Source organism: Dendropsophus ebraccatus, chromosome 9 (genome assembly GCF_027789765.1).
Source record: "Dendropsophus ebraccatus isolate aDenEbr1 chromosome 9, aDenEbr1.pat, whole genome shotgun sequence".
NCBI classification, from domain to species: domain Eukaryota; kingdom Metazoa; phylum Chordata; class Amphibia; order Anura; family Hylidae; genus Dendropsophus; species Dendropsophus ebraccatus.
Window position 1 is genome coordinate 88109334 of NC_091462.1, and position 16366 is coordinate 88125699.

Below are 16366 nucleotides of genomic sequence, written 5' to 3' on the forward strand. Positions count from 1 at the left end.
ATTCAACGTTTCCCTTTAAGGACCTTTTAAACGCTTTCATGCTGCCTAAACCATAAGTCAGCCTCTCCAGCCTTGAATAATCGCTCTCTTTCTATTACCAGAAACACAACGATCACTGTTACCGCCATAGAAAATTTGAATCTGAGAGACATGTTAAAGATCTGTAATATGATAATGTGCTATGAAGTCATGAAGCAAATTTGTCACTCCCTGACCACCTACAACCAAGCAGGTGGCGCTGCTGGAGAGATAATAAAAGCATCTAAAATAATCGGGCCATGTAGTATCAAGGAGGTGGGGCCTAGAGCTTGCTGGCCTGCGCACCACTACACCTCACTCCACTTAACAAGCAAAAGTACAGCATACAGCACAGTGAGGTTTATCAGATGCTAGGGCCTAGGGAACCACGGTCCAGTGTCCGCCTCCTTGACACTATTCACAGGCTTTTATTCAGTATATTGATCCCCCTCAAGGAGTGTCACCAGGTTGGCGGGCAATCAGATCTGTTAAAAATTTTATTTAAAAAAGTGTCACCCCCTAACTTTCCACATTCACATAACACACATAAGTATCAATTATTATAAAATCACACCAAGTCCCAAGCTGTAGTTTAAGGATTTATTAATTCAAACATGCATGTAAAACACTAAATTGCATTAGCAAAAGATCAATGTAAAAACACTGTTCACAATTTTTTTTTTCTTTTCAATTTTGCAACATTCTGAAATGCGCTTTGAATTTGTTCGTGTTGTAGAGTCGCTTGTCATTTCTAATTGTGTTTGGTTAGGGATGTGCACCATGTCAGTAATACTCGCCCTATGATTAAAGACCTCACAGATCCAAGAAAGCAGAACAGATTCAAGGCAAGGCTAAATTTACAACGTTAAAAATAAAGATGACAAGAAGAAGCAGAATTAGTCGTCACTGCATCTGTATGGCCGCCAACAGAAGAAGGTCTACACTGGTTTAGCAGATTCACATGATTTGTACACCTAGTGTTATAGGAAAAAACCATTACGCGCACACCTTGAAGCGAAATTAACATGGAAGAGAAAGTATCAGTATTAAGTATAACTTTCATAAACTACAAAAAAATGCAAGTTACAATAATCAGATATTAGAATACAAGTTATTTTACGAGCAAGCAACATGGAAAGCATGTACATCTCAGAATCTGTGGGAATGACAGCTCAACTATACTGTACGGACGCCCCTGCACTGTACTGGCAGGGGGGCAACCTGCAGAGTACTACGCTCTAACATGGAATACGTTACGTAATACCATTGTGCACTCCTTGCTATATACGTGCCCACCTAAAGCAAGATGGAGGGTCCAATGCCCTATGGAACAGGTGGAATAAGGGGTTGTCAGCTGGTGAAACACTCACCCTGTAGTAACCGTTCCTACTGCATCCATTACACGTTATACTTCTGTCGCCTAGTTTCAAAGCGGTAGTGTCACCTTTAAATACTGTTGCTTATTGTTTACTATTAAAACCCTGAAACCTATTTTACATTGCTGTCGTTATCGTTTTTTTGTCCAAAAGAGCAGATTAGTACCCTTTAACCAAAACTTTATTTGTAACCCAAGCAGTAAAAAGATACATAATATCTCTAACATTCCTAAATAACCATTTTGATTTACAATGCAATACAGTGAATTAAGATTAATAAAGTGTTTTAATATACGCAGTAAGGCCCAGGCCCACTGTCAATATATGAACAGTATCAATGTATAGCTACAGTCGCTTTCTGTTTAGAGTCAGACGTCGTATCTGAGTAAAAAGTCAGGCCTGGATTATAGAGTTTTAATGGCTCATGTTTGTCAGATAAAATATGGAACAGAGTTGAAGGGGGCGTTTGGCAACGTTTAGTTAGTGGAAGCAAAAGGAAAACCGTATTCGGGAAAGAAATAAGGCTAAATAGATTCATCTATCGTTCAGGAGGGGGATTTAGTAGAATCTGGAAAAAATGCATGTCATGTAGAGGAGGAAATGAATGTAATTCTGTAGATTCAAGATTATAGGCAGAGAATGAATTATTACAAATAGGGCTGAAGGGGAGTTGGCATTGTTGGAGTCTAGGGCTGGGGAGGGAGGAGGAGTGCAAGGATTACAAAAGCAGACATTTTCTCTTCCTCTTCTTTACTGGGGGTGGGCAGAGAACTGCTCGTATTGCTTCGTCAAACACAGTCTTCAGTCCTCTCTGTGTAAGTGCTGAGCACTCCAAGTATTTCACCGCACCTGTTGGAAGGAAGCCAGACCGTCATTTATGATACAGGAATTCTCATGTTTTATAGAAAGCAGCAACAGACCCCAGAGAATATAAAAAGAGAGTAATCCTCCATTACTGCTGTATCAGCTATGTTGTAACATGACATGCAAACTGAAGAAATCCCTAAGAGTGCCGATTCTGCTATTCCTCCCCATCATGCAGTACATGCACACTTTTTTTTTAATGGGAAGAGAAAAATAAGCTGCTACCAGACACCTCCAGGGACAACAAAAGAAATGTGCTGTGAAATTCAACATGCTGGATTATTCTTCCTCCATCATATGTCAAGAGTGTCAAGAAATGTCCACACAATACAACCTGCGGATCCTGCTGAAGTCATCTGGTTCAAAGATGTATATAGTACTCTTAGTAGTATCTCTCTCATATCTACCTCATCACACAACAGCATACATACAAAGGCTATTTTACACACTCTGCCTCATTTCCACCACAGTTCTCACTTGAGGTGTTCCTTATGGTTCCCTTAGCTACCAATCCATCCGCTCTGACAGCCCCTCTCATGCACAATATATATTTGACCCAAGACAAACACAACAGCAACTCCATGTATTCCCTATGCCCAAGCAGCTCTTCCTCTTGTTGGAGGTGTATTGTGAACACAGATAATTCTAACTGAAGGGGAGTCTATTGACGTTGGCAGCAGATCGAAAACAGTCACTCCCTTTTTCTTCATTTCCTTATTAAAAAAGATCAATATAAGTGTCCTAGAAGCCGATGCCCCTTAGTCTTTATTCCAGGGTTTTGAATGAACAAATTATCTCTTTTAACTTCCTTAGGCCCAAGATCTATGAGAATACAGTCAGCCAAGACCATCAACAAAACCCTCCACACTAGTTGTGGGACACTACATGAAAACCCCATTATCCCCCCCAATAACTATAATATACTCTTTGTATTTACCTGTAGATTACACCGGCTTTGTGTAGATCCACTGCCATCACTCACGTAGCCCCTCACATATAAAAACTACACTATAAAAAGCCACAACACATCCCACAGCTAGCAGCAGGTATTTTCCCCAGGTAACGCTGTAAATAAATGATGTTATCTGGACGGCTTCTATATATAGTACAGAACTTTTTTTTTTAATACCTTTGTTTTCAGTCGCTGGTGCTTTCCTATAACTTCACTAACCTACAATGCTGTAAAGCCTGCTTTTCCTGTCTGTGTATCACACACAGATTTTGCAGATCTATGCGGCCATATTTTTACATACCGATCTCTTTTGCCATGGCAAGTCCCTGAGGATAGGTAATGGGTGTAAGCTTCTTCTCTTTCAGCTTCTCAATTGTGTCTTTATCGTCTCTCAGATCAAGTTTTGTGCCCACGAGGATAATAGGAGTGTTAGGACAATGGTGTCGGACTTCTGGATACCACTAGGAAAGGAAAGGGGAAAAAAACAGGGCAAAGAAATTTAGCAGCTGTGTCTGCACATGGAGCATGCCCTGTCTGGACTATTGAGTACACGGGTCGCTTGCTGCTTTCTAAACAATGGGGCAGCTTAACACTAACACCATGACATAAGTCAGGACTCCAGCCCAAACACTAGAGCCCATGGCTCCAGTGTATCCTGATTTAGGTCAGTGCCTCAGTGACAGATTCATTTCACCAGACTCTGAACTTCTCACCCCCCAGAACAAAGTCTCTCGGACTTACTATGTATAAACATCCCCACATTCCCGCATCTGTAGCAAACCCCCAGCGAGAACCTGTGTTTACCTTAGCGCGGACATTTTCAAAGGAGGCCGGGCTCACAAGTGAAAAGCAGATTAGAAATACGTCCTGCAAAACAGGAAGAAACGAAGTGTTAATGGATTCCAACAAATGTAGACAATATAGACACGGATTATTATTATTATTATTGGACTCTGCAAAGAGAACAGGAAAGCAAAAATTATTTGGAAGGGTGAAGGGTGCTCTGAATTTAGAATTAGGGAAGTGCAAACATTAGGAGAACATGGAAATGAAATTAATTCTTCCTCTTTATTCCCCCAGTCAGGGTGCTTTAGATTGTAGATCAAAAGGGACATAAAAAGCATTAATCGTGCTCTGCAAGCAAGGCGACACGCTCCACCCACTGCAGCCTACACCAACAGGAGGTTGCGGACATTGACAGAGAATTTGCAGACCGCTCCATTAGCCGCAGGCTTCAATTAACTCACCGAAACATTGGAAGCTTTGGGGCTCGGGCTTAAAGCCTAACAAAAAATATTCAGATTCAAAAGCAGAGTTTAGTGCTTCATGGATGCTCTCCTCCCTTTCATGGCGGGGAGAAATCACTACCCACTCCTCAAGCAATGCAGTCTAATCTCGGCCTCTTACACAAAGATGGAAGCGGTAAATTCTGCTTTATACTTCATGCAAAAAAAAAAAAGTCTAAGGGGGATATTTATTAAAGGGAGTAAAATTTAGACTGGTGCAAACTGCCCACAGCAACCAATCACAGCTCCTCTTTCCTTTCAGCACTGCCTAAAGCTGAGCTGTGATTGGTTGCTGTGGGTAGTTTGCACCAGTCTAAATTTTACACCATTTGATAAATCTACCCCTAAGTCGTTACTGCCAAGAGGTTTCACATAACCGTTCCTGAATCCACCTTCCCCAGAGAGACACTACAGGGCACGCAGAAGGTCAGCTAACCTACAACACCTACAACCTAGAATACTTCCCCAGAAAGCTGACGGGTGTGTCACTCCTGTTCATAATACATGTTCACAGCAACATGGTATTACCCTTCCTTAGTCTGATACCACCAGGGGCAATAACTGGGCGGTAAGCAGGGGCATCCCATTAAAAAGACGACTCTGACTCCTCTTGGAAATGAGCAAAAGGATAACTGGGTATTATCAGAGGAACACAGTATCAGGGAAGAGGGTCAGGTAATGTTATGTGGAATACACTTTCCCCCATAAAAACAGACATTAGGACAACCAAGAGCATCTGTGATGGCTTCACTGGATCACTGGCTGCATATGGATTAGATGTACAAGTTTCTGCTATAAAAAAAAAAAAAAAAAAACAGGCTAAATTCTGGGACTCAAAAAGCTCAGCCAGCTCTGCTAAGCATGACCTGGTTTAAAACCTGCCACCGCATCTGATCGAGTTATGCAAGAGGCCGATACCATCTTCACTGTTGGCTCATAGAAGCCCTGTACACGCAGGGGGCGATAAAAAGGGGTGCAGGTTTCACATAGGAATAAGAACCGTACAAAACGGCATACTTACAGTCTGTGGATAAGATAGTGGACGCAATCTATCGTAATCTTCTTGTCCAGCAGTATCCCATAAGCCCAAATTTACTGGCTTTCCATCTACCATTACATTGGCAGAATAGTTGTCAAACCTAAAGATGAATGGATACATGAGAAGAGTGCAAAGTTTAAATGGGCACTGTCACTGCTAAAACCCTTTGATCAGTGGCTGGATGTAGCGGGGAGAAGTGCATGCTAAGCGCATTCTCTCCCCACTCCATACACACGACTGAGATGGACTTGTATAGCAAGTAAGGGCCCGTCTCCTGTCACATACACAGCACAGGGGGAAGCAGCACTCAGCCTCATTGCACTAACCAAGATGGATACGTACAGTGATAGTGAAAATTACACCAGTGCATTACAAGGGGTAAGCTATTGTGGGATGTTTTCTATCACACAAGTGCACTGGCCCTCAGGGACTAATAATATTAGACAGTATGCAGACCCCCTCATACAGGACAGGGGAAGAATGTGTAGATAATAAATGAATGGAGGCATATGAGAAGCACTGCGGGCACTGGCTATGGGTTACTTACACGGTTGGGATGTATTCTCCGGGGAATGCATTTGTTGTGTAACTGATCAGCAGACAGGTTTTACCGACAGCTCTGGAAGAGAAGAATAGAGGATGAGATACTGAACGTTCATCTACATATACTCTTATTACATCTATTTTTACCAATAGACCTGCAGACACTAACCCTCAGAAATCTATTGTCCCTATGGTAACACTCCTGAGAGAGAGAAGGCAAAAGTTTTTATTTGTCATGGTCTGTGCGTTCAGACCCCAACCAATGAGGAGAACAGGTGTGCTCCCTGTCAGGGGAGACAGACACAGAGGTGTAACGCAGCGTGGTCATCTCACCTGGATTGTTCTTGTAATCGGTCGGGATCAGACCCTAACTGATTAAAACTTGTGATGTCTCTTTAATCTTGAATACAATACAAAATCAGGCTGCACATGACAGCTGTATCCATGGTCCTACAGGCATCGTGGCTCCCATCACTCAATGGTGCTGCCAGTAGTAATGCAGGATCAGAGAGGGGAGGAAAGCTTTTACATTTCCCTCCTATTGTGGATAACCTCTTCAAGGATCATATATAATCCACAATACACCAGTGCACGTGGGGGGCATCGATAACACTTTATTGGGGGGTCCGCCAGATGACGGAAGAGTTCTGACATAAACCTATTGCAGTAAAGTCCCTAATGTATGAATGAAGGTGCTCTTATGTATAGCACAGACTTTGCAGCATCCTGTACAAAGGTGTACCCTCATCTATGACTGCAGAGAGGATTATACACATCTAGGGGAGAATCCGGTATATTCTATCATCTGGATATCATCCTGCAGGCTTCTGTTATGTGACGGACTCTAATATGTTGTAGCATGTGTATTATAGACCCCATAGCACTCTATAGTGATGTAAGCTTAGCAGCTCTGAGCATCTAGTACACACCTTCTGCCGCATCAGGTCTGCATGTGTGACTACAGCCTAACACCCACTCGGCTGTGTGAATGACGTCTTTCACGCTGTATTTCAGCTGCAATCCAATCTATAATAGTTAAGACTATCATATGTGCAACATTATATAAACCAGTTGATCCAACACTGGGCTTTCTGATCCATTTTTAGTCTATGATCGATGTGATCCAGAGTTTTCTTCTTCCTTATCCCTGTGATGTTCTAGGTCAAATAAGTACAGCTTCCCTACAACATCCCCATGCCAACACTTCCTGTCTTGTGGCGGCATGCTTTGTAGTGTCCACTGATCACTTCCTCCTCCTCACATTGGCTTCAATGGTACAGTCCTACAGTTTTCCTTAGAAACATTTTTTCAAAAAAATAAAAATCCATGTTTAAAAATGCAATTGCAGCCAAATCCCCACAAACTGCATTAATTTACATAAATCTCCATATGTGATGTGCAATTCCTTGGGGAGCTATGGAGAATGGTGTCACATACTGTGCAATACAATGTCAGATTATGAGGCCACACACCACTGCACTCCATGGATAAATCAATGCAGCATTTACATCTACTACAAAGTCACATAGCAATACAGCAAGGATGGGTCACCATGAAGTATTAGCAAGATGGCCGCCACTGGGCCACAAGCCCCAAACAACCGCAACAGCCAATACACTGGGGGGGGCAATGGTATTTTACATTCACACATTATACTTCAAGGCCAAGAATGGGGCCTGCAGGGCACAGAAGTAATAGGAAATACAGGGCTTGGTTATTAGCCTCAGGGCAGCATCTTTATGGAGGTTGCATGTTGTCTTTGTGGAAGTACAAGTACTAGCTTCCTAGGATATTGCTGCATACCATATTTTTCACTTTATAAAACTTTTCAGCAAGAAAATATCTTGCTAAAAACTGCCTGCGTCTTATATAACACAGAGCGCGCCCCAAAAGTGTCCGATCACCCTGACTGCTTCCCTAAAGTTTGGGCAAAGCTCTGATTTCAGCAATGTGCCTCTCCCTCCTCCTGCCGGACACCGATGAGTGAGATGTCCCACAGCAACTTACCAAGGGGAAGCTGAAGAACCTGCAGGACCTTCAGTGATGTCAGTCACATGACTATAGGAAGGCCTTCAACCACATACTTAAGTAGGGACGATCTTATCAAAGCGGCACTATCAGCAGGTTTGGGCCAGCGAACCTGCTGATATGAGACAGTCGCTATATACCTCAGGATTCCAGGGCTGTCCAGTATACCGGTGTTTTCGGCTAATTGCTGATAAGGTAATAAGCGTGTCCCGAGCATTTGGGGCGCTCCCCATGCTCCCGGAGCACCCACTCCTGCCTATCCTTCCGCCTGCCGGCTGGGTACGTGTGGGTATAATGTACTGTCAGAGTGTGTTAAATTAGCCCAGTCATTCTAATGAACTTTGATCTCTTTGCTGCATTAGCCCCTTAGTCCACCAGGGAAGTTAGTTACAAAAAAACAGTTTTTAGTTGTCTGAACCAGGGGTGTGTACTATAGTCAAGTGTGTCCTATAAAGCAAAAGATACGGCACATGCATGAACGGCCAAAACTATAAATGAATTGAAGGTATTGTTACAGTCAGGTATATACCCAGTCAGCCAACCCATCAATTGTGGCTATCTTGGGGCCCTTCAACATAGCCAATTCTTTGGCAAGTGGGTGTTCCTAGGAATACAAGTTCCCAATAATTGGGAAGTCTAGAAGGGCCTGCGATCGGCCAGGGGACAAGTAGACACTTATTGGTTTCTTGGATCTTTTCTGAAGCCATTTGATATTACTGCTATAGGTCACACATTGCCCAGTGTAAAAAGCTGCTGTGTGGCTGCCAGTCATGTATTTGATGGGCCATGTAAAGCAGTGCTTCTCAATTCCAGTCCTCAGGCCTCACCAACAGGTCATGTTTTGAGGATTTCCCATACAAAGAACACCTGCGATAATACCTGATGCACTGAGTATAATATATCACCTGTGAAATACTAAGGAAATCCTCAAAACATGACCTGTTGGTGAGGCCTGAGGACTGGAATTGAGAAGCACTGATGTAAAGAATCAGTGCTTGTTATTAGCGGCCTAAGTTAAAGGGGTACTCCAGCGGGGGGGGGGGGGGGGGGCTGCATTTTTTTGCTGGGATCGGGGAGGAGGAGGCCGAGAAAAAAAGACGTCCACTCACCTCCCCGATTCCGCTCAGTGAAGGAGGCGGGATCTGAGCGGACTTGAAACGGATCCCGCCTCCTTCACTGACTGGCTGAGCGGACCTGAGATGTTACGTCTCGGGCCCGCGTCAGACACCCGAAAGAGGCCGGGAGCCGGGCCCCCCCGCTGGAGTACCCCTTTAAAGGGCCCTTGGGCTCTGTTCACACAACTTTCATGGTTCCTATTACAACAAAAGCCATGGCAGCAGTGCCTGATAGTAACTGTGGAAGTGCATTATTTTGACAGGAAGAGTAGCACGGCACGTGACACTCTTTTCTACCCATTAAATCAGACAGAATGATTCTCATTCTCCAGTCTGGTACCAGCTTATTCCACATAGTGAATATATAGACGCTTGACCAAATAAACATGCATGAGCGGATGGGAGGAATAGCTTTCGGCTGGACACAGCTACTGGCCCCAGTCATGGTAGGAATGTAGCTTTGTGCTGCTCCACTAATGTTTCATGGGGACGTGTCCCTAAAGGTCACCTTGTGGTATCCAGGGGTTTGGGACCACTAAATACTAATTTAGTTAAAAATGCTGACACTGAAAGGTTATAAAAATTATAATGAAAAAAAAAAAAAAAAAAAATGGGTAGCTATGGGGATATTAACTATCAAGTCTAAAACATTATTTTTCTAGAGTATTCATCTGTTTTTCACTAATTTAAAGCGACTCTGTACCCACAATCTGCGCCCCCAAACCACTTGTACCTTCGGATAGCTGCTTATACTTCAAGATCTGTCCCGGGGTCTGTTCGGCAAGTGATGCAGTTATTGTCCTAAAAAAATACTTTTAAACTTGCAGCCCTGTGTCAAACTGCCATGGCCTAGAGCAGGGGTACTCAACAACTTTTAGTGAAGGTCCACTTACCGGGGTCTATTGTCAGGTGAAGGTCCGAGCTGAACAGCAGTAGGAAACGTGTTTTGTTACTTTGTCACAAACGTTCAACTATTTATATACAGAATTGCTGCTTATTAGCGGGAAAACTGGCATTTTTTTCTCTCACCAGGCCTTTGATATAAGGTACAAAGGGGGTGACTGCCCTGGTAGTATATAGCCCCCTGTTGCTCCCCCAGTAGTATATAGCCCCCCTGTGCGCTCTCCCCCTGTAGAATATAGCCCCCTGTGAGCTCCCCCCAGTAGTATATAGCCCCCCTGTGCGCTCTCCCCCTGTAGTATATAGCCCCCTGTGCGCTGTCCCCCAGTAGTATATAGCCCCCTGTGAGCTCCCCCCAGTAGTATATAGCCCCCCTGTGCTCTCCCCCTGTAGTATATAGCCCCCTGTGAGCTCCCCCCAGTAGTATATAGCCCCCGTGAGCTCCCCCCAAGTAGTATATAGCCCCCCTGTGAGCTCCCCCCTGTAGTATATAGCCCCCTGTGAGCTCCCCCTGTAGTATATAGCCCCCCCATGCGCTGTCCCCCTGTAGTATATAGCCCCCTGTGAGCTCCCCCCAGTAGTATATAGCGCCCCTGTGCTCTCCCCCCAGTAGTATATAGCCCCCCTTGTGCTTTCCCCCTGTAGTATATAGCCCCTGTGAGGTCCCCCCTGTAGTATATAACCCCCTGTGCGCTCCCCCCAGTAGTATATAGCCCCCTGAGTAGTATATAGCCCCCTGTGAGGTCCCCCCTGAAGTATATAGCCCCCTGTGCGCTCCCCCCAGTAGTATATAGCCCCCTCAGTAATATATAGCCCACTGTGAGGTCCCCCCTGTAGTATATAGTCCACCTGTGCGCTCTCCCCTTGTAGATGCCCCCCAGACAGAAAAAAAAAAAAAAACAAAAACAACTCACCTAGCACCTCGTTCCCCGCTGCGGCTGTCTTCTTCTCTTCCCGTCGGTCCGGCCCCCGACTGATACGCGCTCTGTAGGGATGTCCCGGGGATTCCCCAGCAGAGCGCGCATCAGTGACCTCAGCGTACGCCGCCGGCCTGCACTTCCGGGAAGGACAGGCCGGCAGCGTACACTGAGGTCTGTGGTGCGCGCTCTGCTGGGGAATCCCCGGGACATCCTTACAGAGCGCGTATCAGCCGGGGGCCGGACCGACACTGCCCCCAGCCCCACAGGCGTACTGACATCTAAGGACAGTACGCCTATGGGGCGGGAGGCAGTGCGGTGGGGAGCGGGACCTCCTAACCGCCCCGGGACAGACCGGATCCGGGGCGGTTAGGAGGTCTGACCAGGGGTCCGGACAGCTGGCCTCCGCGGTCCGGGTTCGGACCGCGGTCCGCCAGTTGAGGACCCCTGGCCTAGAGTATCTGTGCCCTAACTTTGCACCACCCCTCCGTCCCTCCTCCCCACCCTCTCCATCATTAGGAATGCCACTGACAGGATTTTTCCTATTCCTCTGCAGTGAACACTACACAGGTGCCTTAGCGATCCAGCCCATGTGCCGTGCTCACACAGGTGATGAATAGGAGAATACCTGCCTGGAGCATTCCTAATGATAAAGAGGACAGGGAGGGGGGGACAGGGAGGGGGGGACAGAGAGGTTGTGCAAGCCTAATGCATACACAATCTAGGCCACAATTTGACACAGGGCTGCAAGTTTAAAAGTTGTTTTTAGGACAATAACTGCATCACCTGCCAAACGGACCCCAGGACAGATTGTGGGTACAGAGTCACTTTAACAAAGTCTTTATAAATTTGTGAACAGAAAATTCGCAGAATTGTGCACAAACATATTCACCTGGTACTGACCAGACGTAGGTTTTGCAAATATTCACCCGTCGAATACTGGTTCATAGAACTTAGACCAAAAACGGGTGAAAAATCCAATTCACCTAAAAAATAGGCGCAAAGCCCCTGATAAATGTCCCCCTTAGTCTACTGCTGTGGATGAGAAGTATATAGCTGCGCTCACATACTGTGGCTTTTGATGCAGTTTAAGCCAAATACAGAAACAGATCCAGCAGAAAGGAGGGGTGTAAAAGAAAGGCTCAACTTCTCGCTAAACACATTTCTTGCTTTATCCTACAAAAGAATTCTACATGAAACAGATTATTGATGTCATGACCTGCAGTAGTGGTCTATACACTGGGGGAAAATCTTTGACACACTGCTGATTGAGATTTTTCTGATCTACAAAGAAGTTTAGGTGTATATTTTTTTTTTTTTATCACAGTTACACATGATAGGCCCCTCCAGATCCTTGAAATGCTTCTTATGGAACCGCTACTTAGTTGCCCTGTCTGTATGTTTTGGGTCCTTGTCATGCTGAAAGACCCAGCCACGACCCATCTTCAATGCTCTTACTGAGGAAAGGAGGTCGCTGGCCAAGATTTCGCGAGACGCTGCCCCATCGTCCTGTCCCCTTTGCAGAAAAGCACACCCAAAGTATGATGTTTCCACCCCTATGCTTCTCAGTTGGGACTGTGCTCTTGGGGTTATATGCATGCTTCTTCCTTCAAACAAAAGTTCTATTTTGGTCTCATCTGACTACACAACCTTCTCCCATGCCGCCTCTGGATCATCCAGATGCTACAAATGGGTCTGAACATGTGCTGGTGTGAGACACTGCTTGCCCTGAAGGATTTTAGTCCATGTTGGCGTGGTGTGATACTAAAGGTAATCTTTAAGACTGTGGCTCCAGCTCCCTTTAGGCCACTGACTTCCCATGAAGTTCTGGGCTGATTCCGGACCTTCCTTAACCCATGACATTGAGCCCCAGAAGGAGCAAGATTGACAGTCATCTTCCATCTGCTAATAATTGCACAAACAGTTGTTGCCGTCTCACCAAGCTGCTCGCCCGTTGTCCTGCAGCGGGAAAACTGTTTGAATCTCCATGGCGCTGTAATCATACAATCTGATTTTTGGGAATTTTTTTTATAGATTCTGTCTCTCACAGGTGAAGGGTACATATGATAAGTTACACACCTCTCTATTCTTTGTAGGTGGGAAAACTTCCTAAATTTGCAATGTACTTAATACTAATTCTAATTCCCACTGTACCTATGCAGATGTGTACATGACTTGTCGCCACGGCCTCTGCTTACTCATGATATCGGCCAAGATTAGCTTTACTCAAATTCTTCCTGAATTATGACCTTGTGTCCAGCACATGGCTAATACATAGCTACTATACAGAGAATGACGGGCCCAGTGCCACGTGGGGCCATGCACCTTAGGTGACTAAAGTAAACTCCCATGTAAGTCAGTCTGTATCCCCGGAGCGAGGTGTAATACTCTGACCTGTACCAGGAAACGCCAGGCCCCATTACACCTTATACTGGAATGTGGAGCAGCTCACAAGCATCCGCTATTACACCACCTTCCAGGAACAAGCACCCTGACTAACACAGCTCTGCATGGGGCAAGAGAAAAACCTTCTGTACAATTTACTCTAGATTATATATACTTAGTGACTAGAACTACTATAGAGCTACTACAGACCTCCATGCCTCTACCAGCAGGAATACTCCATCAAACAATGGCTCATATCTCAGCATCATAGACCCCTTTGAGGTTACCTGCAAATACTACAGAGCCTATCAATCGCTTACTCCAATATGGACCTATAGAGGCCAATATTCCCCCAGTATCCATAGCCATACAGTCATTATGAGTAGGAAAACATGGCTGCCTTCTACCATGCACAGCACTACCCTTATCCATAGACTTTGAGGAAAACTTGTGTTTTCTAGTCTGACAGAACATCTACACTGTAAAATCCTAAGATGAATGCTAGTTACTGCTTCAATGGAGAAAAGTGCAAAGAGACAGGATCACACATGGGAGTTACTATCCCCACAGCCATGCAGAATACTGGCGTCAGCGCCAAGTGTCACCCCTATTATTGGCATGTCTATGGCAGATGTCAGAGACTCTAAATACAGTGTGTAAACTAATACAGAGATAGACCACCATTCAAAGGTAAAGCTCCCCCTGATACAGATTCTGATAGGTCACAGCTCCATGTCAGGAAGGGTCATCGGGGGTTGGGGGGGTGGGGGGCTGCTGCCAACATTGTATGCCAGCATGACAGCCAGGCCCGTGGCACCACTACAAGCATCCTGCACACATCCATACACACTGCCCGCCACGTAGCACCACTACAAGCATCCTGCACACATCCATACACACTGCCCGCCACGTAGCACCACTACAAGCATCCTGCACACATCCATACACACAGCCCGCCACGTAGCACCACTACAAGCATCCTGCACACATCCATACACACAGCCCGCCACGTAGCACCACTACAAGCATCCTGCACACATCCATACACACAGCCCGCCACAATGCAGAGCTCACATTATGATCAAGCTATCTGTGTGTGTGTATATATATATATATATATATATATATATATATATATATATATATATATATATATATATATATATATATATCTCTTTCAGCAACCTACTGTGCGCAGTCATTACCTCCTATAATATTCTAGCACCCTGTGTATGCTGGGATTTGTAGTCCTGCTACAGCACTGTGATTACCTCCTATAATATTCTAGCACCACATGCCTGCTGGGAGTTGTAGTCCAGCAGCAGCTGGAGTGCTATGAATACCTCCTATAATGGCTCCCTGTGTGTGCTGGGCGTTGTAGTCCTGCTACAGTACTGTGAATAGCTCCTATTATACCCTGACATCTGATGCATGCTGGGAGTTGTAGTCCCACACCAGATGGAGTGCTGGGAATAGCTCCTATAATATCCTGCCACCCTGTGCATGCTGGGAGTTGTAGTCCTGCTACAGTACAGTGAATAGCTCCTATTACATCCTGTCACCCGGTGCATGCTGGGAGTTGTAGTCCTGTACGGTGGCTAGCAGGTGATGTCCGGCAGATGAGTGTCCTCCTCCCCGTGTGCCGGCGGCCGGGCCCCATCCAGTGTACAGCAGCCGCCGCAGCAGTGTGGGGGTGGGGGAGCTGCCATGTAACCCGTGCCCCCCGCCCCCTCCCGGTGCACCCGCCACTACTCACCCGTCTCCCACCACCACACACTTGATGGCCTGCATGGCTGCTCCGCGACGAGGTTCCCGGTAGCGGGAAAAAAAAGGAAAAGGGGAAAAAAAAAAAAAGGGCGGCGCCGAGAAGGCCGGAGGGAGACTACGAGATCACCCGCTGGGCACAGTCCCGCCTCGGTGACACCGGCTGCTGCTCTGTGTAACGTGAGGACGAGCGGGGAGAAGACGGTCTGAGGGGCTGCAGCGGCCACCACCCTGAGCCCGGAGCCGGAGCGCCTCAATAATAAGGTACAGGAAGCGCGCTGCCCGCGTCACTACCGGCCGCGCCTCGAAACGCACAGTGCACGCGCCTGGGTGCGCCCTGGAGCCGCGGGAGCGCGCACGGGTGGTGACGTCATAGGGGAAAACGCGGGCAAGGGGCGTCTACCCAGGAATTGCTGTCCTCAGGGGAGAGGAGCGCACGCCCCCTGGCGGTCAGTGCGGGGAGAAGCCTTATGGCTTCATATAGAAGGACGGGTTTTTTTCATCCTTTTTTCTATAGATAGATATATGACAGAAGTCAATAGAAAAAAAAACGGATCAAACTGGATGCACACAAATGCATCAGTTTTTTCATCCATTTTTTCCATTAAACTGATCCAATAAATGGACAGCAAAAACGCAGTGTGAACATAGCCTAACGGCAAATATAGCTGTCAGTACCTCTGGGGTAGTCATAGGTTTTCTGTATTTGTGAGTAGCAGATCTGCTCAGTTACTCAGTAAGGGTCCATTTACACAGAAAGATTATCTGCCAAAGATTTGAAGCCAAAGCCAGAAACAGACTATAAACAGAGATTAGGTCATAAAGGAAAGCCTGAGATTTCTCCTGTTTACAAATCCATTCCTGGCTTTGGCTTCAAATCTTTGGCAGATAATCTGTCAGTTAATCTTTCTGTGTAAATGGACCCTAAGGGCTCGGCCACACTAGCGTTTTTACACGAAACTGACGGATCCATTCATTTTTTTGTAAACGGATAGCTAAAGACGGATTTGCTAACGGATGTCAACGGATAGCCAAAAATGTTAGTGTATCCGTAGTTAGTAAAATTAGCGGAAGCTTGCCATCCGTTTGCTTCCGTTGTCATCCGTTTGAAATTTCGTTCGTGTCCGTTTTTCATAGTTTTTTTTTTCCCCCGGCTCCTCCCCTTCCTTCCCAGAACAA

The 16366-nt window shown here is 45.8% G+C and overlaps 1 protein-coding gene across 1 annotated transcript; it reads right to left on the bottom strand.

Annotated features, from left to right (window-relative positions):
- Window positions 1-604: 604 nt before the first annotated feature.
- RAC1 (Rac family small GTPase 1) lies at window positions 605-15497 on the bottom strand. Its single transcript, XM_069983775.1, has 6 exons — window positions 15180-15497; window positions 6083-6154; window positions 5518-5635; window positions 4015-4077; window positions 3512-3671; window positions 605-2243 (listed from the first exon to the last, which is right to left on the bottom strand). The coding sequence occupies exons 1-6, from the start codon at window positions 15212-15214 to the stop codon at window positions 2113-2115; spliced, it is 579 nt and encodes a 192-aa protein (XP_069839876.1). The 5' UTR covers window positions 15215-15497; the 3' UTR covers window positions 605-2112.
- Window positions 15498-16366: the final 869 nt, after the last annotated feature.